The 21082-nt window shown below is 43.2% G+C and overlaps 1 protein-coding gene across 9 annotated transcripts in view; it reads left to right on the plus strand.

Moving 5' to 3' along the window:
• Positions 1-21082, plus strand: part of inpp4b (inositol polyphosphate-4-phosphatase type II B) — an 805146-nt gene that overhangs the window by 759647 nt on the left and 24417 nt on the right. For all 9 annotated transcript variants that reach the window (XM_063046598.1, XM_063046596.1, XM_063046599.1 and 6 more), the window contains one exon: positions 4756-4868. In XM_063046598.1, the coding sequence (XP_062902668.1) occupies positions 4756-4868 (113 nt within the window). The remainder of the gene's footprint in view (positions 1-4755; positions 4869-21082) is intronic.

The raw sequence follows: 21082 nt of genomic DNA on the forward strand, positions 1-21082 counted from the left end.
GAAGGAAAGAATCCTTGGATATATATGCTCATAGCCTCAGCTCCTATATCTGGGGAATAGATGGCAGCCAAGGGACATTAAGGACTCAGCAAGGGACATTAAGGACTCAGTAATAATGATCATCTTCAAGAAAGGAGATAGAGTTGACTTTGATAACTACTAAAACGTCTCCCTACTATCTGCACAGAGAAAGTGAATAAAAGTGATGTCTTGACGTACCTCCTCCTGTCCCTACCCTGAATTGTATTATGATGCCATTCATCTGAGGTCTCAATAGTTACGATTTTCACTACAAATCCATTCCAAGAAAAATCCAAGGAAGAGCATCAACCACTATACATGGCCTTTATTGACCTTTTAATGACAATTAAAAGGATTGGGATTGAGACAGGTTGTTCTCTGGCAAGGATGTGATTGGTAAGTGGGAGGCCTTCAAAGGAGAAATTTTGAGAGTGCAGAGTTTGTATATTCCTGTCAGGATTAAAGGCAAAGTGAATAAGAATAAGGAGTGAATAAGGTTCTCAAGGGATATTGGAACTCTGATAAAAAAGAAGAGAGAGATGTATGACATGTATAGGAATCAGGGAGCAAATAAGGTGCTTGAGGAGTATAAAAAGTGCAAAAAAATACTTAAGAAAGAAATCAGGAGGGCTAAAAGAAGACATGAGGTTGCTTTGGCAGTCAAGGTGAAGGATAATCCAAAGAGCTTCTACAGGTATATTAAGAGCAAAAGGATAGTAAGGGATAAAATTGGTCCTCTTGAAGATCAGAGTTGTCGGCTATGTATGGAACCAAAAGAAATGGGGGAGATCTTAAATGGTTTTTTGAGTCTGTATTTACTAAGGAAACTAGCATGGAGTCAGTGCAAATAAGGCAAACAAGTAGTGAGGTCATAGAACCTATTCAGATTGAAGAGGAGGAGGTGCTTGCTATCTTGAGGCAAATCAGAGTAGATAAATCCCCAGAAACTGACAGGGTATTCTCTTGGACCTTGAAGAAGACTAGTGTTGAAATTGCAGGGGCCCTAGCAGATATATTTAAAATGTCGGTATCTATGGGTGAGGTGCCGGAGGATTAGAGGATAGCTTATGTTGTTCCATTATTTAAAAAAGACTCTAAAAGTAATCCAGGAAATTATAGGCCGGTAAGTTTGACGTCGGTAGTAGGTAAATTATTGGAAGGAGTACTAAGGGATAGGATCTACAAGTAATTGGACAGACAGGGACTTAATAGGGAGAGTCAACGTGGCTTTGTGCATGGTAGGTCATGTTTAACAAATCTATTAGAGTTTTTTGAGGAGGTTACCAGGAAAGTGGATGAAGGGAAGGCAGTGGATGTTGTCTACATGGACTTCAGTAAGGCCTTTGACAAGGTCCCGCATGGGAGATTAGTTAGGAAAATTCAGTCGCTAGGTATACATGGAGAGGTGGTAAATTGGATTAGACATTGGCTCAGTGGAAGAAGTCAAAGAGTGGTACTGGAGGATTGCTTCTCTGAGTGGAGGCCTGTGACTAGTGGTGTGCCACAGGGATCAGTGCTGGGTCCATTGTTATTTGTCATCTGTATCAATGATCTGGATGATAATGTGGTAAGTTGGATCAGCAAATTTGCTGATGATACAAAGATTGGAGGTGTAGTGGACAGGGAGGAAGGTTTTCAAAGCTTGCAGAGGGATTTGGACCAGCTGGAAAAATGGTCTGAAAAATGGCAGATGGAGTTTAATACAGACAAGTGTGAGGTATTGCACAGGATAAACCAAGGTAGAACATACAAGGTAAATGGTAGGGCACTGAGGAGTGCAGTAGAACAGAGGGATCTGGGAATACAGATACAAAACTCCCTAAAAGTTGCGTCACGGGTAGATAGTGTTGTGAAGAAAGCATTGGGTACATTGGCCTTTATAAATTAAAGTATTGAGTATAAGAGTTGGAATATTATGGTGAGGTTGTATAGGGCAGTGGTCCCCAACCACTGGGCCGCGGACCGATACCGGGCCGCGAGGAAACAATATGAGTCAACTGCACCTTTCCTCGTTCCCTGTCATGCATTGTTGAACTTGAACATAGGGTTGCCAACTGTCCTGTATTTGCCGGGATATCCTGTATATTGGGCTAAATTGGTTTATCCCATACGGGACCGCCCTTGTCCCGTATTTCCCCCGCTAAGGTAGAGCGTTCCTATGAAACCTTTCGTGCCAAAATGGTGTGAAGCGAAGAAGCAATTACTATTAATTTATATGGGAAAATTTTTTGAGCATTCCCAGACCCAAAAAATAACCTACCAAATCATACCAATAACAAATAAAACCTAAAATAACACTAGCATATAGTAAAAGCAGGAATGATATGATGAATACTACACAGCCTATATAAAGTAGAAATAATATATGTACAGTGTAGTTAGGAAGATTAAGCTAAAACCAATTTGTGGGGAAAAAATCAGCAGGTATGCACATACGCACGTCACATATGCGAACGTCATGCATGCGCACACAGGAGCCCGCGCAAGGCTTCATGGTCATGGTAGTCTTTCTCGGGGTAAACACAAGTGTCTGGTCAACACACACAAAAAGTGCTGGTGAACGCAGCAGGCCAGGCAGCATCTATAGGAAGAGGTACAGTCGACATTTCAGGCTGGGACCCTTCGTCAGGATTTGACTGCTACTGTGTCCCTTATTTGGGAGTGAGAAAGTTGGCAATCCTAACTGTAAAAGACATGTTGAGGTGAGTTTAACCCTACTTGAACACCCCCCCCCCCCCGCCACCCCGGGTCAGCCAGTCCGCAAGAATATTGTCAATATTAAACTGGTCCGCGGTGCAAAAAAGGTTGGGGACCCTGGTATAAGGCATTGGTGAGGCCAGATTTGGAGTATTGTGTGCAGTTTTAGTCACCAAATTACAGAAAGGATATTAATAAGGTTGAAAGAGTGTAGAGAAGGTTCACAAGGATATTGCCGGGACTTGAGAAACGGAGTTACAGAGAAAGGTTGAATAGGTTGGGACTTTATTCCCTGGAGCGTAGAAGAATGAGGGGAGATTTGATAGAGGTATATAAATTTATGATGGGTATAGACAGAGTGAAGGCAAGCAGGCTTTTTCCACTGAGGCTAAGGGAGAGAAAAACCAGAGGACATGGGTTAAGGGTAAAGGGGGAAAAGTTTAAAGGGAACATTGAGGGGGACTTCTTCACACAGAGTAATGGGAGTGTGGAATGAGCTTGCAGATGAAGTGGTAAATGTGGGCTCACTTTTAACGTTTAAGAAAAACTTTGACAGGTACATGATGAGAGGTGTATGGAGGGATATGGTTCAGGTGCAGGTCAGTGGGACTAGGCAGAGAAGTGGTTCGGCACAGCCAAGAAGGGCCAAAAGGCCTGTTTCTGTGCTGTGATGTTCTGTGGTTCTATGGTTCTAATTTGGTTCCATTAACTGAGGAGGACTATGGGGTTTCTGTCTCAAATTTTGCTGTCATCATGGATTTGTCAAGCCATGAACTTAATCAATGGGTCCATCATAACAGATGTAATCTCAGTGCAGATAGTTGTTAAGCCAGGCAGTGTCATTGCCACAGCACAGTCCTTAACTGTAGCCCTTGTAATACTTCACTTCCAAGACATTTTATGCTCTAGTGGTTATGATCTACAGGATAAATGGGAAGCTGTTCTATTTTTAAAATGTCATTCCAAACTCAGTCATTGAACTATATTGACTAAATATACTTGCATTTGAGCTGGTTGGGGAGCCAAGCTCCAAGCCATATCTTATTGACCTGTTCATTAAAGATCAGCAAAATAAAGATACTACACCCAGTTGTCCTCACTGCATATCTGTGCCCCAGGAAAACAAATCCACAATGAAATCCCATGAAAGGTGGAGCACATCCCCATGCTTGGAGCCAACACTCAGTCAAGATATATACCAATGATGAAATTAATCATCGGCACCAATATGCCCTGATTATGAGGGGGGAAAGAATGTTTGAAGGTCATGACTTCAAACACAGCATAGAGCTTATAGTCTCCTGGGCAGTAGTGAGCCCTGTCTTCCAAAGCACAGGGAGTTATTACCAATTCAGTCTCCACAAAATCGTCCAACATCTACTGGCAGAATAAGCAAGCCAATGCCAGTATTCTCTTCAAGGCCTACATTCTCGCCATCATGCCTGTCTGTATGCTCACCTGGCTTTGGTGGCTAGAATGTCATTCACACTTGTCCCAAAACAAGCACTCTACTCTAAACTTGTTCAAAGCAAGAAATTACTGGAGGCCAGAGGAAATGATTCCAGGATTTCCTCAAAATCTCCTTGAGCAAGTACAATATTCCCACCTGCTCCTGGTTTTCCATTTTACTATTCATCCTTCCAAACTAAAAAATCCTCATATTGCTATCAATTATCAGTCAAATTTTAATCCACTTCTATAAATTTCCTTTTATCAATTTGAAGACCTTCTACAACTTGTTCTTAGACTTAGTTTTGTATTAACAACAAATAATACAAATATAATCATCATTACAATATTGGAGATTCAGATCACAGCAGCCCTACTAGCTATGCCACTGATACAACCTGTACAAATATGAATAGGATTTTTCTTTCATACCTGAGAATTCTACATGAGATAAAAATCAGAATAATAAATGCTAAATATCTAAATGATCAGTGAAATATTAATTAAAGTGATATTTTCATTCTGATGACTTTATGATAAAATATAATGATGGTTATTTGATTTCAAATTGTTTTTCTGTTTTTACAGGTCTGCCTCGATTTCAAACCCAAATTGATTTAAAAGACCTTTTTCAAAGCCTCAGTGAAAATATCCAAGCTAGGAAGAGAAAAAATGTGGAAATTCTAAAACTTGCTGCATCTGTAAGTACTATGTGCATTTGAGCAATGTACAAAACAATTCTTCTCTATGTTTTCATTTTTATCGTAAGCATTGTGTTAGAAAACTGATTTTCTTCTTTTTCCGAACATCTTCAAGGGTGTTCCAGCTACTGTGGTACTTTTGAAGTGTAGCCACAATGAGGATGTGGAAAATGTGATAATAAATAGAACACAGCAGATGTCATACATCCAAAAATGTGATAATGACCTAATATTAATTTATTTTCTTTGTAATGTTATGTTGGGAAATAAATACCGGTAGGACATAGGACACTGGAAATATTTCATCAGCCCATCTTCCAATGATACCTTGTCACCTTTTATATGGTCCTGCAAGGACGGGGCTGTGGGGGGGTGGTGGCCACAGTTCAACACCTCAGCTGAAATGTCCAAGTCACTGCAATACCATAATGTAATGTGAAAACTTTTCCAAGCTTTTTGATCGATCAATCAGTCAAAATTATTTGCATCCCTACTGGAGAAATCGACCGCGACTCAGTGCTGCAAAAGTTTTGCTTTTGTGTCACATTCAGACAGATGTGATCTAGCCTGTTGTTCAAGAGTCAAGAAATACTTCAAATATGAGTTGTTCCCAAGCTCTCCTGTGCTTCATTAAAATCAGTTATCAACTGTCGTTGGCTTTTATCCTTGTACTAAAATCCTGTAATAAAGTTGTCTTTTGTAAGAAAGGTACCTTTGCATAAGGCCAAATTTAGCTCAGACCTGGAGCATTATGTCCAGTTTGGTCTCCCTGCCTGAAAGGATGCTTGGCTGCTAAATAGGGAGAGCGGCAAAGATTCCTAGTATAGTTCTAAGGATGGTGGGTTTGCTTTATGAGACATTACATAAACAAGGATTATATTCTCTGGCGTTTAGAGGAATGAAAGGATATCTCATTGAAACTTGCAAACCTTTTACAGTGGGTGACACGCTGAACATTGGAAGGTTGTTTTCCCAGATGATGGGGTTGCAGTCTCAGATTAAGGGACAGGCCATATAGGATTGCACTGACAAGAAGTTCCTCCTCTCAGAGGTGTTGGATCTTTGAAATTCTCTGTCTTAGAGGGCTCCAATGGCTCTGTTATTGAGTTCATACAAAACAGACGTTGATAGATTTCTGGATTTTAAGGAACTAACGGATACGGAAATACCCTTTATGCAAACAGAATATGCTGAGGTGTAAGATCAGCCATGATCTGAAGAATGGCACGCCAGGCTTGAGGGCCAGGTGACCTACTCTTGGCCCCATCTTCCTGCTGCCTTGAAAATCTTTAAGTCATCTATGGCATTGTCCATAACCTTACTATGATTCGGGGGGGGTGGGCGCCCGGCACACGGCCGGGGGCCGTGGTCAAGTGGTTGGCAACTTGGGCCAGCTCCCCCACCAGACTTAGTCTGGTGAGGAGGGTGTGAGGACACCCAGCAGGACTAAAAAAAACTAAAAAAGACTTGACAAAGGGCGGATGAGCTCCTTGTCAGCCAACGACCATCTTCCGTGGAAGAGATTAAAGCCTCACCACGTATCTACGAATCGTATGCTATGACTTAGTTAGAAGAGACATGATGAACTTATGTGCTGCACCATGTGTCTGGACCTGCCCAAGGCCTCCGCCCAAGGAAGGGCCAAGCTTGAAGAAGCGGCCACGGCTGGAGGCTGACACGGCCTTGGGCTCGAGTTCGGCAGGGCGGCGGCGGGCGGTGCCAAGGCGACCAGTGAGAACAAACTGGAGGAGAGGCTGTACTCGGTGCTGTCACAAGATCGAAAAAGATGGAGGTGCATAGCCACCACCCCCAGATTCGGGACAGCACCCACTGACTGACTGATAGCTTTACTCTCCTTAGAGTTGGCATTGACTATTCTGGATGCTCCAAAGTGCCACTGAGCAGTGCTTTTAAAAAATCAAAACAAACAAATACCTAAAAAGAAAACAACCTTATAATTTGTATAACAAAACCTAAATGTAATGTATCTAAAGCTGGAATTCCTGGTTCTGCAACTGAATGTCTAGTTCTTCAACAGATTCTGATCCTAGATGTATTATGTTTAGCTGTAGAAATTATCTCACTAGTCTATGATAACTTTTTGTCCTGCTACTAGTATTTATATCCTGTTGACTCTTCAGTTACTGTTTTCATAGCTGTGTATTAACTTCTCAGTCATATTTCAGTGTAATTTTCTCTTCCCCAGTCCACTACTTTCCCATATTTAATTTTTGATAGCTGTTTCATTAAAAAAAATTGGAATCAGGTTTATTGTCACTGACATAAGTCAAGAAGTTTGTTTTATGGCAGCAGTACAGTGTAGGCATAACAAATTGCATTAGAAGTAAATAAATTAATAGTGGAAAAGAGGAATAGTGAGATAGTATTCGTGGGTTCAAAGACCATTCAGAAATCTGATGGTAGAGAAGAAACTGTTCCTAAAACATTGAGTTTGGGTGTTCAAGCTCCTACTTCTCCTTCCTGATGATATTAACAAGAATGGGGCATTCCTGAATGGTCAAGATCCTTAACGATGGATACTATCTTCCTGAGATGCGGAGGTTTCTGTCTGTGATGGAGCTGGCTGAGTCTGCAGCCCTCTGAAGCTTTAAGGCCATAAGACATAGAATTAGGCCTTTCAGCCCATCAAGTCAGCTCTGCCAGATCATGGCTGATGTAATTTCACTCTCAACCCCATTCTCCTATGTTCTCCCTATAATCTTCGACACCTTTACTAATCAAGAACTTACCAACCTCTGCTTTAAATACCCAGTGTCCTGGCCTTTACAGCTGTCCGTGGCAATGTATTCCACAGATTCTCTACACTCTAGCTAATGGAATTCCTCCTCATCTCTGTTCTAAATGAATGTTCTTCTACTCTGAAGATGTGCTAGACTCTTCTACTACCTCCTCTCCATGTCTACTCTATCCAGGCCTTTTAATAAGCAGTATGTTTCACTGGGATCCCAACTCATTCTTCTGAACTCCAGCAACTACAGTACACAGCCATCAAATGCTCCTCATATGTTAACCCTTACATTCTCAGGATAATGTTTTTAAACCTCTGGACCCTCTTCAAAGCTGGCACAACCTTCCTTAGATATGTGGCACTCATATACTACTCATATACTTCAAATGTGGTCTACCTTATAAAGCATCATCAATACATCCTTGCTTTTTATAGTCTAATCTAACAAAAATAAATGTTAACATAGTCTGGTGGCGTAGTGGCATCAGTGCCGGACTTTGGAGCAAAGGCTTCTGAGTTCGAATCCAGCCAGCTCCCCAGGCACGCTTTCCACCCGTGCGGGGTTGAGCGTTGAGCTAGCAATTCCACCTCGTAAAAATAAGAAAGCCTGCTGAAAAAACACTTTCATGACGGAGTCCTGATGACTCCACTCGGAGTTAAGGGCTTTCTTCTTCTTCTAGTCTAGTGGTAAAGAAGACTAGATTAGACTTCTCTACTACTGACTCAACTTGCCAAGTTAACTTTTAGGGTATCCTGCACTAGGACTCCCAAGATCCTTTGCACATCCAATTTCTGACTTCACTCTCCTTTTACTGTTTGATTTTTGTCAAGAATTTATAAACAATATCTAAATTGTTCTAACTGAAATAATCTTTTATAGAAGCCACCAACAGATAGATAGATATACTTTATTGATCCCGAGGGAAATTGGGTTTTGTTACAGCCACATCAACCAAGAATAGAGCATAAATATAGCAATACAAAAACCACAAACAATCAAACAACAAAATGCAAACTATGCCAGATGGAAATAAGTGCAGGACCAGCCTATTGGCTCAGGGTGTCTGACTCAAGTCAGCAGTTAAGAACTGAAGCAAAATGGTGTGATTTTTTTAAGAATTTCCCAAAAATTTCCACATGTAAGGAGGTAATATGCAAAGACTAAAATCCCAAACCCCCTATATTGCAGAGGCTTTGCCATCTATACTTCAGACCCGGACAGCTGATGGTCTGAAGGCAGAAGAACTGCTGCAAATGCTAAGTATTAGTAGTTTACCATCACTTTAATTGATTAATTTTACATTAAATCTTTTACTTTGTGCTTGTGTTTCACTAATTTCTTAAATCTAATCATTTCTAATTTTTCTTAATCTTAATAAATTGTTAATAGGTTTCCGGATGTCAGAGATATATCCTTCTCCATTTAGTCAATTGTTTGCTATCGAGGATGACCAGCCTCCACCACTTCTGTAGGGTCTGATATGGTTGATGAGGGCAGTGTGGGAACCACAGTCTTTGTCACAAGTAGGAGAGGAAGTGCTTGTCGGGATGAGGAGGAAGGGTGTTTAAAAAGTGCTGTATTTCCTTTGCGATTTACACTTACATTTACTCCTGCTGAAGGGACCTAAGATGGTCATTCTTCATTTTAAGTCGCCATGGGCCATGGATTCCCATGAGTTGGTGAGGGTATTACATTGTTCAAGAATGTTTTTGCTGTGATCATCTGATGATCTCCTGCTGTGATGGTACTTGGACTACAGTGCCAGTATCAGGAGTTTCATGTTGGTGAGACAAGCCACACAGCTTGCTCGCTGGGGCTGGCCCAGTGTAATTGAAGCTGGCCTGTGAGGAGCTTCGGCCCGAAGCATCGACTCTTTATTCCTTACCATAGATGCTGCCTGACCTGCTGAGTTCCTCCAGCATTTTGTATGCGTTGCTCTGGATTTCCAGCATCTGCAGATTTTATCGTGTTTGTAATTGAAGCTGTCTGTGCTGAAGATGTTGGCTGGGAAGAGGATGCTAATGTTGGTTTTCGTACCTTGTGAATGGATTTGGAGCATCCTGGAGAGACAATGTAAACAGTTTCTCTCCAGTACTTTCAGGTGGCTGCTAAAGATGTCCCATGCATGTGCAGCAGGGCAGAGATTACTGCTGCCCAGTAGATCATGAGGTTTGTGCTAAGTTTCCTGATGAGACGCTCTTTATTTCTGTTTGATTGATGGTATAGTGAAGGTGATGGTGAATTTCAGCATCGGCGTCAGCCTTCATTGAAAGGAATCCTGAGGCTTGGGAAGCAGTCTGTCTTTGGTGGGGTCTCATCATGGACCATAAGACTATAAGAGCAGAATTAGGCCATTTGGCCCATTGAGTCTGCTCCATCAATCCATTATGGCTGATTTATTACTCCTCTCAACTCCATTCTCCTGCCGTATTCCCGTAATCTTTGATGCGCTGTGTGACGAGAATACACATAGATTAAGATGTTAGCTGTCCTGTGCTGGCACCAGTGGGATCAGCAGTTGGTCTGCCACCTGTCTTCAGGAGAGAGAGAGATAAGGAAAACAATGGAGCAGCATTTGGAGATGTTAATGAAGGGACGGGAGAGAGTAACGGAAGGAGAGCTGTCAAGGTCGGCTCCCCCTTTGAACCCTGAACTGTTTGAAGTGATGGACAGGTGATACCCCAGCAGGGAGATAAAAAGGGATAGGTTCGCTAAGGCAGGACACACACGACACCCCGAGGTAACGAGACCCTGGAAGCGGTGCGTCTCCCCCAAGTCGGTGGGAAGTTTTGGACGGCTGGTCGCGTGACAAGCCATAGACGCACAGGGTGGAAAGGCACGATCAACGGGAACCTGGTGTGTGTCCACCCTTGCCTGGGTGCCGGGTTCACCGCAGAGAAACGATCGTATCTGGAAATGGAGGGGTCACGGTCGGTGACCTCAGATGACATCACAAAGGGCTCGCACGAAAGCTGACTGCGAAGGTCTGTGTGTGGGAGCCGTTTAAATATTCATTCGTTTTGCTCTCTCTCTCCTTCCCCCCACTGTCTGCGAACTGAACTGAACTAAATTGAACTGAACTTTGCGTCACTTTGAAACTGGTCATTTACCGCTAGACAACGATAGAGCTTGATTGATCCTGTTATCTTAATTCTGTGTACATGTGTGTTTATCATTGCTGAACTGTTGCATTTATTATCCTTTTGATTAGAGTACTGTGTTGCTTGTTTCTTTAATAAAACTTTCTTAGTTCTAGTAATCCAGACTCCAACTGAGTGATCCATTTCTGCTGGTTTGGCAACCCAGTTATGGGGTACGTAACATAAGTGGGGTTCTCGTCCGCGATATTGAACGTTAAATTTGGGACGGAGTAAATTGATTGGGTTAAAATTCCCAAAAGAAAGAAAAGATAAAGGCGCCGACCTTGGAGGCATTAGAGGATGCCAGGAAATCGGAATTGGTAGCTGTGCCCAAACAGTTGAATCTTGCTAAGGGGAAGTCGACAATGAGGAGAGAGGAGATACACAGAGCTATCGTAGAGCACTATGTATCTAAAGATGTGTTTCCCCAAGGGGAGCTGGAGGTGGTGTCTATTGAAAAACTTGCTGGAGACGCGGTACAGATGCAGCTTGAAAAACTGAGACTCGAGCACGAGTTCCGAGTACGGCAGTTGGAGCGAGAAGAGAAAGAGAGGGACAGACAGTTGGAGCGAGAAGAGAGAGAGAGAGAGAGACTGTTGGAGCGAGAGGAGAAACAGAGGGAAAGGGAATTCGAGCTGGAGAAGTTAAAGATAAGGGCAGAGCAGGGGCCCGTGCCGAACCAAGGTGGAGGGTTCCGGGCGACCCAGGAGGTTAGGCTGGTTCCCCCATTTGACGATACCGACGTGGATCAGTACTTTCTCCATTTCGAAAAAGTTGCTACAAGTCAGGACAGGCCGAGGGATAAGTGGGCTGTTTTGCTTCAGAGTGTACTGAAAGGGAAAGCCCAACAGGCTTACTCAGCTTTGTCCGTGGAAGATGCCCAGAGGTATGAGGTGGTGAAAGAGGCCATCCTCAGGATTTATGAGTTGGTCCGGGAGGCATACCGGCAGAGGTTCCGGAATGCGAGGAAGCAGTGGGACCGCACGTATTTAGAGTTTGCCCGTGAGATGCAGACATATTGTGAGCGTTGGTACGCCTCGAAGGGGGTAGAGGGGGATTATGACAGACTGCTACAGCTGATCCTGATTGAGCAGTTTAAAGGTTGTGTCCCTGAGGGTATGAGACCCTACCTAGATGAGAAAGAGGCAGCCACGTTAGCCGCAACTGCTAAGTTAGCGGATGAGTATGCATTGACGCATAAAATGAAGTTTGCCCCGAGTAAAGGCTACCAGAAGGGTAGTCAGGACGGCGGGGAGAGTCCGCCAGAAAAGTCAGAAAGTAAGCCAGGGACTAGTGAGAAGGATAAGGTAGACCGGGAGCAGTCTGGTAGGAAGTCTCCTGGGGTCGTCTGTTATAATTGCGGGAAAGTCGGATACTTTGCCCCAAAGAAGGAGACAGGAAAAGGAAAAACGGCGATTTTGACTGGCTGTATCGAGCTGGTAAACGAACCGCTAGGAGGGGACAGGTCTGCCAAAGTTCAAGAAGGGCGCGAGAGGTTTATCTCGGCCGGATTGGTGTCAGTGAAGGAGGGGTTAAAACCAGTTCCAGTGCGGATCTGGAGAGACACGGGAGCGTGTCAGTCACTGATACTGAAGAGTGTATTAGAGTTTAGCTCAGAGACCCAGACTACGGAGGTCAAGGTCAAAGGTATTGAGGAAGGGACAGAGGCAGTCCCTTTGCACCAGATACACTTACAAAGCAACCTGGTCTCTGGACTAGTCACAATCGGGGTGAGGTCCGAATTAACGATGAAAGGCGTGGAAGTCTTGCTTGGTAATGACCTCGCCGGGGGAATCGTGTTCCCAGCAGTGAGATTGACAGGTCAGCCTGCCAGCATTGAGGCCCCGCCCATGGACTCACAAGTTCATCACGGGACTGCGGTAGTAAATTTAGCTGAGACATTTCTGCCAGCCTTGTACGAGAAGGGGGTAGAAAGTGAAAAGGAGGAGTGTAGTGAAACAAGAGGTAGTGAGGGAGCTGGGACAGACGTAGCATTAGCCAGGAAAGAATTTGTGCAGGCGCAGGAGTGAGACAAGAGGCTGATGGTTTTGGCAGAGACAGCTCTCTCTGACACAGAATTAACAAGGAAACTAGTAGGCTGTTGTGTGGAGGAGGAAGTGCTAAGGAAGAAAGGGAAACCAAGTACCGTACCCGCAGATGAGGAATGGGGGGTGGTGCAAAAGAGTTATGGGGATGAGATTTTTAACCTGGCCCACAAGGTACCCCCCGGTGGACATTTTGCGGTGCTGGAGGAAACAGTTGGTGGAATCATGAAAGAGGTTTACCGGCTGCACCGGAGGAAGGATGTTATTGATCATGGCAGACGCGAACTGAGACGGTCACAGGCTTTTGATATGCTAACAAACCTAGTCTGTGTTAGCGCGGAAATCAATGAAGCTAGGGTCTCCCTGATAAGAGAAAAAAAACGTTTTGAAAAGATGAGTATGCTATCAACCAGATGGGAGAAGGCTATTGTTTTGGCCAGCTCTGCTGATAAGGTCTCTCCCTTAATCCCCGAACAAAGCGACTCTTTAGGAGAAGTAATTAAACGACTCGCACACGTGTGTTTGATTGTCCCGAGGCGATGCAAAGAACTGGGACGTTGGGTGGTGTTTGTTACACTAGGCTAGCCTAGCGAGCAACACTCCTATAGAATGAGTAATTCAGTGACAAAAGGGCTGACGAACACAGAGGTGTGTATTGGCGATGTAATACGGCTGTCTGAAGCCAGCTTGATAGTGAACCTTGAAAAAAATGAGTTCGGCCACACGAAGGTCACTTACCTGGAATTGTGGTGACACAGGGGCAGCTGACAGCGATGCAAGCTAAAGTGCGGGCTATCTCTGACATCCCAACCCCGACAGACAAGAGGGCCCTCAGAAGGCTCTTGGAGATGGTGGGGTACTGTAGGAAGTTTTGCAATAACTCTGCGGTTACTACCCCTCCCCCTCCTACTAAGCCCTTGCGAGAGAAAACTAAGTCGGAATGGGACGACCCTTGTTATTGTGGTCCGGGACGAAACCCAATGAGAGGTTACAATGATCGCAATTCATCAGTGTTTTTGGCCACTATGAAGTTTGCTAAGTTGGAGCCTGGTCTAAGGGATTATTAATAACACATATAAAAGGAACAGAAAATATGATGGCTGACTGTCTGTCAGGTGTTGACAACTTCAAATTCGCTGTATTAGCCAAATAGCTGATAAAGATGTATATTTGTGTGTATCAAATAATGTATTCATGTTTGTAATTTTTACCCCAGTAAAAATCCTTAAAGGGGGGAAGTGTGACGAGAATACACATAGATTAAGATGTTAGCTGTCCTGTGCTGGCACCAGTGGGATCAGCAGTTGGTCTGCCACCTGTCTTCAGGAGAGAGAGATAAGGAAAACAATGAAGCAGCATTTGGAGATGTTAATGAAGGGACGGGAGAGAGTAACGGAAGGAGAGCTGTCAAGATCGGCTCCCCCTTTGAACCCTGAACTGTTTGAAGTGATGGACAGGCAATACCCCAGCAGGGGGATAAAAAAGGACAGGTTCGCTAAGGCAGGACACACACGACACCCCGAGGTAACGAGACCCTGGAAGCGGTGCGTCTCCCCCAAGTCGGTGGGAAGTTTTGGACGGCTGGCCGCGCGACAAGCCATAGACGCACAGGGTGGAAAGGCACGATCGGCGAGAACCTGGTGTGTGTCCACCCTTGCCTGGGTGCCGGGTTCACCGCAGAGAAACGATCGTATCTGGAAATGGAGGGGTCACGGTCGGTGACCTCAGATGACATCACAAAGGGCTCGCACGAAAGCTGACTGCGAAGGTGTGGAAGCCGTTTGAATATTCATTCGTTTTGCTTTCTCTCTCCTCCCCCCACTGTCTGCGAACTGAACTGAACTAAATTGAACTGAACTTTGCGTCACTTTGAAACTGGTCATTTACCACTAGACAACGATAGAGCTTGATTGATCTTGTTATCTTAATTCTGTGTACATGTGTGTTTATCATTGCTGAACTGTTGCATTTATTATCCTTTTGATTAGAGTACTGTGTTACTTGTTTCTTTAATAAAACTTTCTTAGTTCTAGTAATCCAGCCTCCAACTGAGTGATCCATTTCTGCTGGTTTGGCAACCCAGTTACAGGATACGTAACAGCTGACTATTCAAAAACCTACCAACCTCTGCTTTAATATGCTTAATGACCTACCCTTATAGCTGTCTGTGCAATGAATTCTACAGATTCACTTTCCTTTAACTAAAGAAATTTCTTCTCATTTCTGAATTCTGAAGCTGTGCCCTCTGCTCCTAAACTCACCTACTATAGAATACTGCTCAGAATGTGCTAAATATGTTCTGACCAGTACCTTACAAAGCCTCAGCATTACATCCTTGCTCTTATATTCTACTCTTCTTGAAATGAATGCTAACATTGCATTTGCCTTCCCTACTACCTACTCAACCTGCAAGTCAACCTTTAGGGAATTGTGCACAAGACTTCCAGGTCCCTTTGCACCTCTCATATTTGAATTTTCTCCACATTTAGAAAATAGCCTATGCCTTTATTTCTTTTATAAAAGCACATGACCATACACTTCCCGACACTGTATTCCATCTGCCACTTCTTTTCCCATTCTCACAACCTAAGTCCTTCTGCAACCTTCCTGCTTCCTCAGCACTACCTGCCCCTCCACCTAGCTTTGTTTCATCCACTAATAAAACCATTAATTCCATCACCCAAACATTGACATATGATATGAAAATAAGCAAGAATGACCTCCACCGATGCCTGCAAAACACCACTGGTCACCAACAGCCAAACAGAAAATAATCCAATTATTCCCACTCTTTCCCTCCTGCCAGCAGCTAATCTTCTGACCATGCTAGTATCTTTCCTGTAATACCATGGGCTCTTATCATGGTAAGCAGCCTCCTGTGCGCCAACTTATCAAAGGTCATTTTGTTTCCAGCTGCCTCCTCCCTCTCTCACTCCAGATAGCTGTGAGTGGTCCACTCAGCTCATAGATGATTGGCTGTCGGCTACCAGCATTAAAAAGTCTGCTCATCACCAGAACGAAGAGCTGAAAAAATTACTATTGACTCCACCCATCCTAGCAGTCACCTATTCACCAAATTGCCACCAGGGAAACGCTGCAAGTCCATCAACATCAGGACCACATGTCACCTCCAAAGGTTCTTTCTACAAAACCCACTCGGGTGTAATACCCTAGCTGTCCTGCACATCATTTGTTAAATGGGCTTTCCTGATCTCCTTGTTCTGTTGATAATTATTTAATCTGTTCATATGTTCACATTTATTTAAATCTGATTATTGATGTTTGCACATATGACCATTCCACTAATTGTTGATTTCTCATGGCCGTTTGCACTATTTTCTTGTAAATTGTTAGTTGCTATTGTGTTGTCTGTTACGGTATTGTCCTGTGTTTTATGCCTGACACCAAACCACAATCAATTCTGGTATGTTTCAATTCTGGTAATAAAATGATTCTGATTCTAAAAAATCCAAGTAAACAACATTCACTCATTCTCCTTTGTCTATCCTTCTTGTTATTTCCCCCAAAAATTCCAACAGATGTCAGGCAAGATTTCCCCTTAAGGAAACCATATGACTTTGGCCTATTTTATGTGCCTCCAAATTCCCTGAAGCCTCATTCTTAATAATGGACTTTGACATCTTCTAAACTACTGAGATCAGGCTAAATGGCATATAATTTCTTTACTTCTGACTCCTTCCCTTCTTGAAGAGTGATGTGACATTTGCAGTTTTTCAGTCCTGCGGAACCATTCCAAAACGTAGTGATTCTTGAAAGATCATTTCTAATGCCTCCACAGTCTCTTCAGCTACCTCTTTCAGAACTGTGGCATGTAGTCCATCTTGTCTAGGTGACCTATCTATCTTCAGACCTTTCAGCTTCCTAATCACCTTCTCATTAGTAATAACAAATAAACTTACTTCTGCCCCCTGACACTCTTTAATTTCTGGCATACTGCGAGTATCTTCCACCATAAAGATTGACACAAAATACATATTAAATTTATCTGGTGTTTCTTTGTCCACCATTACTATCTCTCCAGTGTAATTTTCCAGCGGTCCGATATCCACTCGCGTCTCTCTTTTACTATATTTGAAAAACTTTTGCTATCCTCTTTGATATTATTGGCTGGCTTACCTTCATATTCCATAATTTCTCTCCTTATGATATTTTTAGTTGCCTTCTGGTAGTTTTTAAAAGCTTCCCAATCCTCTAACTTCCCACTACTTTTTGCTAGATTTTGCTTTGACTTCCCTCCTTTGTGAGCCATGAGTTCCCCAACCTCCCCATAGAATACTTCTTCTTTGGGATGTATCTATCGTACGTCTTCCAAAAAACTCCAGTTGTTGCTGTTCTGTCTATATTCCTGCTAGTGTCCCCTTCCAATCAATCTTGGCCAGCTCCTCTCTCATGAGTCTGTAATTCCCTTCACTCCACTGTTATACTGATACAACTGATTTTATCTTCTTCCTCTCAACTGCAGGATGAACTCTATTATATAATGATCCCTGACTCCTAAGAGTTCCTTTACCTTAAACTCCAAAATCAAATCCAGTTCATTACGCAACACCCAATCCAGAATTGCTTCTACCCTAGTAGACTCAAGCATAAACTGCTCTAAAAAGCAATCTTGAAGGCATTTTCCAAATTCCATCTTTAGGGATCTAGCACCATCCTGATTTTCCCTATCTACCTCCATATTGAAATTCCCTATGACTTTCTTTACCATGCTCTTTTTCCATGCCTTTTCTATCTTTGTTGTAATTTTTATACAACATCCTGGCTTCTGTTCTGGGGCCTGTATATAACTCCCATCAGGGCTGTTTTACTCTTGCAGTTTCTTAACTCCACCCAGAAGGATTCTACATTTTCCCATCCAAGGGAACAACTTCTAAAGATTTGATTTCATTGTTTACCAAGAGCCACCCAGCCCCTTTGCCTACCTGCCTGTCCTTTCAATACAATGTGTATCCTTGAATGTTAAGTTCCCAAATATGATCTTCTTTCAGCCACGTCTCAGTGATGCATACAATGTCAGACATTCAAATATAACACCTTCAGTCCTGTATTCATCACCCTTTTTGATTTTGACCCGTTACACTTCAACTCATCCCACTGACTGCAATTTTGCCCCATCATCTGCCTGACCTTCCTCCCAGTCTCCCCTCACTCTGTATCTACTTGTATACCCACTGCCCCATCCTTAGCCCTATCATTCTGGTTCCCATTCCCTTGCCACATTATTTCAAACCCTCCCCACCTGCTCTAGCAAACCCGCCTGCAAGGATATTTGTCTCTCTTGGGTTTAGGTTTAACTAGTCCTTTTTGTACAGGTCATACCTTCCCGAGAAGAGCTTGCACTGATCCTGAAATCTGAAACCCAGCCCCTGCACCATTTTCTCAGCGGCTCACTCAAGTGTACCATCATCCTGGCCTGACTAGCACATGGCACTGGGAGAAATCCAGAGATCACGACCTTGGAGGTCCTGCTCATCTGTCTGTTTCATAGCTCCCTTAGTTCTCGCTGCATAGAGAAGCTGCCTAGGACCAGCATGTAAATGCAATTACAGAGAAGGCATGGCAGTGCCTCTACTTTCTTAGAAGTTTGCCCAGAATTGGCATGTCATCTAAAACTTTGAGAAACTTATGTAGATGCTCAGTGAGGGTATCCTTGCTGGTTGCACCAGGGCCAGATATGAAAACACCAACACCAATGCCTAACAATGGAAAAACCTGCAAAAGTAGTGGATACAGCCTATTCCATCACAGGCAAAGCCCTCCCCAACATCAAGCACATCTACAAGGAGCACTACCACAAAAAAGCAGCATCTTTCATCAAGAACCACCATCATCAAGGCCATGCACTCTTTTCGCTGTTGCCATCTGGAAGGAGGTCCAGGAGCCTTGGGTCGCACATCACCAGGTTCGTGAACAGTTGTTACACTTTGACCATCAGGTTCCTGAACCACCATGGATAACTTCACTCATCTCAACACTGAACCTATTCCATAACCTATGAACTCACTTTCAAGGACTCTACAACACATGTTTTCAATCTATCTATCTAATAAAATTATTTTTTTTTGTACTTGAACAGATTACCTTGTTTTGCACATTGATTGCTTGCCAGCCTTTGTAGTTTTTCGTTGATTATATTATATTTCTTTGTTCTACTGTAAATGCCTGCAAGGTCAGGGTAGTATATGGTGACATGCTGTATATGTACTTTGATAATAAATTTACCTTTGAATTTTGAACATTACTTGTGTGATATAGTCTGAGATTACATTGTTTATCGCCATGTGAACTGCAGGCAAAGTGTTGCCATAATGTATGCATTGCACTACATGCAAACATTCAGCTCGAATATTCAACTTGTTTAGCAACATCTGGTGCAGCCACTTGCCATGCTGCTGTCAAAGAAATTCAATATCTGTCTATGAAACCTGTGTCGGAGGTGTGCCTTCTGTGAGATGCACCTCTCTGCTTTTTACGAAGGTCTAATCTAATGCAGACAGAGCACCATATATATTGTGTTATTCAGAAATCACCCAGAGAGTATCAAAGTTTACGAAAACTGCTATGAGTGAACAGTATTTAAAAAGGACAGCTTTGAAAATTTGCTTACTTTGTATGTAGTGCTTCAATGTGTTTGATCAGCATGCTTCCTTACCACTCTGCTCTTGCCTTGCTTTTTTGAAACAGCTTTCAGAAAATATGTGAATGGGCTGTTATATTTGGAAGTTTGACTGACACACTGCTAACTTATTGCAGATCTCAGAGATTCTGAGCCGTATTTACATTTCTTATCTTAAACCCATTGCTACATCCAGACTCTTGTTACAGTTCCTCTTAAAGAGATTCTCTCTGGAAATCATTGTGGAAAAGAACCATGTTTACATTGATTTTTCCTGTCTATGGTCAAATTTCCCTCAATCTTTTTCAAACTGTTGAAACCCACGTAATGAGATGTCCTTTACAATGGTGTGCTTTCCTTCAGGCTCATTAAAGATTTTTGTCACTAAATTCTAGATATTTAGGATGCATGTAGTTGCTGAGTTTGGATGTGTATTTTCACATTTAGATAATCAGTGTTCTTACATTGCAATTATGTGTAGACTGAAATCCCCTGTTCTTTCATACCTTTGTTCTATGGTGGGAGTTCCAGGCTGCTTAATGGTGTTTACTTTCTTTTAATTTTTAACACATACATAGTAAGGGAAGCTTCTCCTTTGACTGGGCTGCAAGCTAGGGTCACTGAGACAGAGTGCTACAGCGCCGAAAAGGCCCTTCAGCCCATCTAGTCCATGCTGAACTGTCATCTGCCTAGTCCCATTGATCTTCACCTGGACCAGAGCCCTCCATACACCTCCTTTCCATGTACTTAGTCAATCTTCTCTTAAATGTTATAATTGAACCCGTATCCACCACTTCTGCTCCCAGCTCTTTCCATGCTCATACCACCCTCTCACTGAAGAAGTTTCCCCCCCCGCCCCATGTTCCCCTTCAATATTTCACCTTTCACCCTTAACTTACAACCTCTAGGTCTAGTCTCACCCAAACTCAGTGGAAAAAAACCTGCTTGCATTTACTGTCTCTATACACCTCTTTATTTTGTAACTATCTATTAAATCTCCCCTCATTCTCCTGTGCTCCAGGGAATGAAGTCCTAGCCAATTCAGATTTTCCTTATAACTCGGGTCCTCAAGTCCTGGCAGCATCATAGAAACATAGAAAATAGGTGCAGGAGTAGGCCATTTGGCCCTTCGAGCCTGTACCGCCATTTATTATGATCATGACTGATCCTCCAACTCAGAACCCCGCCCCAGCCTTCCCTCCATACCCCCTGACCCCCGTAGCCACAAGGGCCATATCTAACTCCCTCTTAAATATAGCCAATGAACTGGCCTCAACTGTTTCCTGTGGCAGAGAATTCCACAGATTCACCACTCTCTGTGTGAAGAAGTTTTTCCTAATCTCGGTCCTAAAAGGCTTCCCCTCTTATCCTCAAACTGTGGCCCCTCGTTCTGGACTTCCCTAACATCGGGAACAATCTTCCTGCATCTAGCCTGTCCAATCCCTTTAGGATCTTATACGTTTCAATCAGATCCCCCCCTCAATCTTCTAAATTCCAACGAGTACAAGCCCAGTTCATCCAGTCTTTCTTCATATGAAAGTCCTGCCATCCCAGGAATCAATCTGGTGAACCTTCTTTGTACTCCCTCTATGGCAAGGATGTCTTTCCTCAGATTAGGGGACCAAAACTGCACACAATACTC

The sequence above is a fragment of the Mobula hypostoma genome, chromosome 4 (assembly GCF_963921235.1).
Source record: "Mobula hypostoma chromosome 4, sMobHyp1.1, whole genome shotgun sequence".
NCBI classification, from domain to species: Eukaryota; Metazoa; Chordata; class Chondrichthyes; order Myliobatiformes; family Myliobatidae; genus Mobula; species Mobula hypostoma.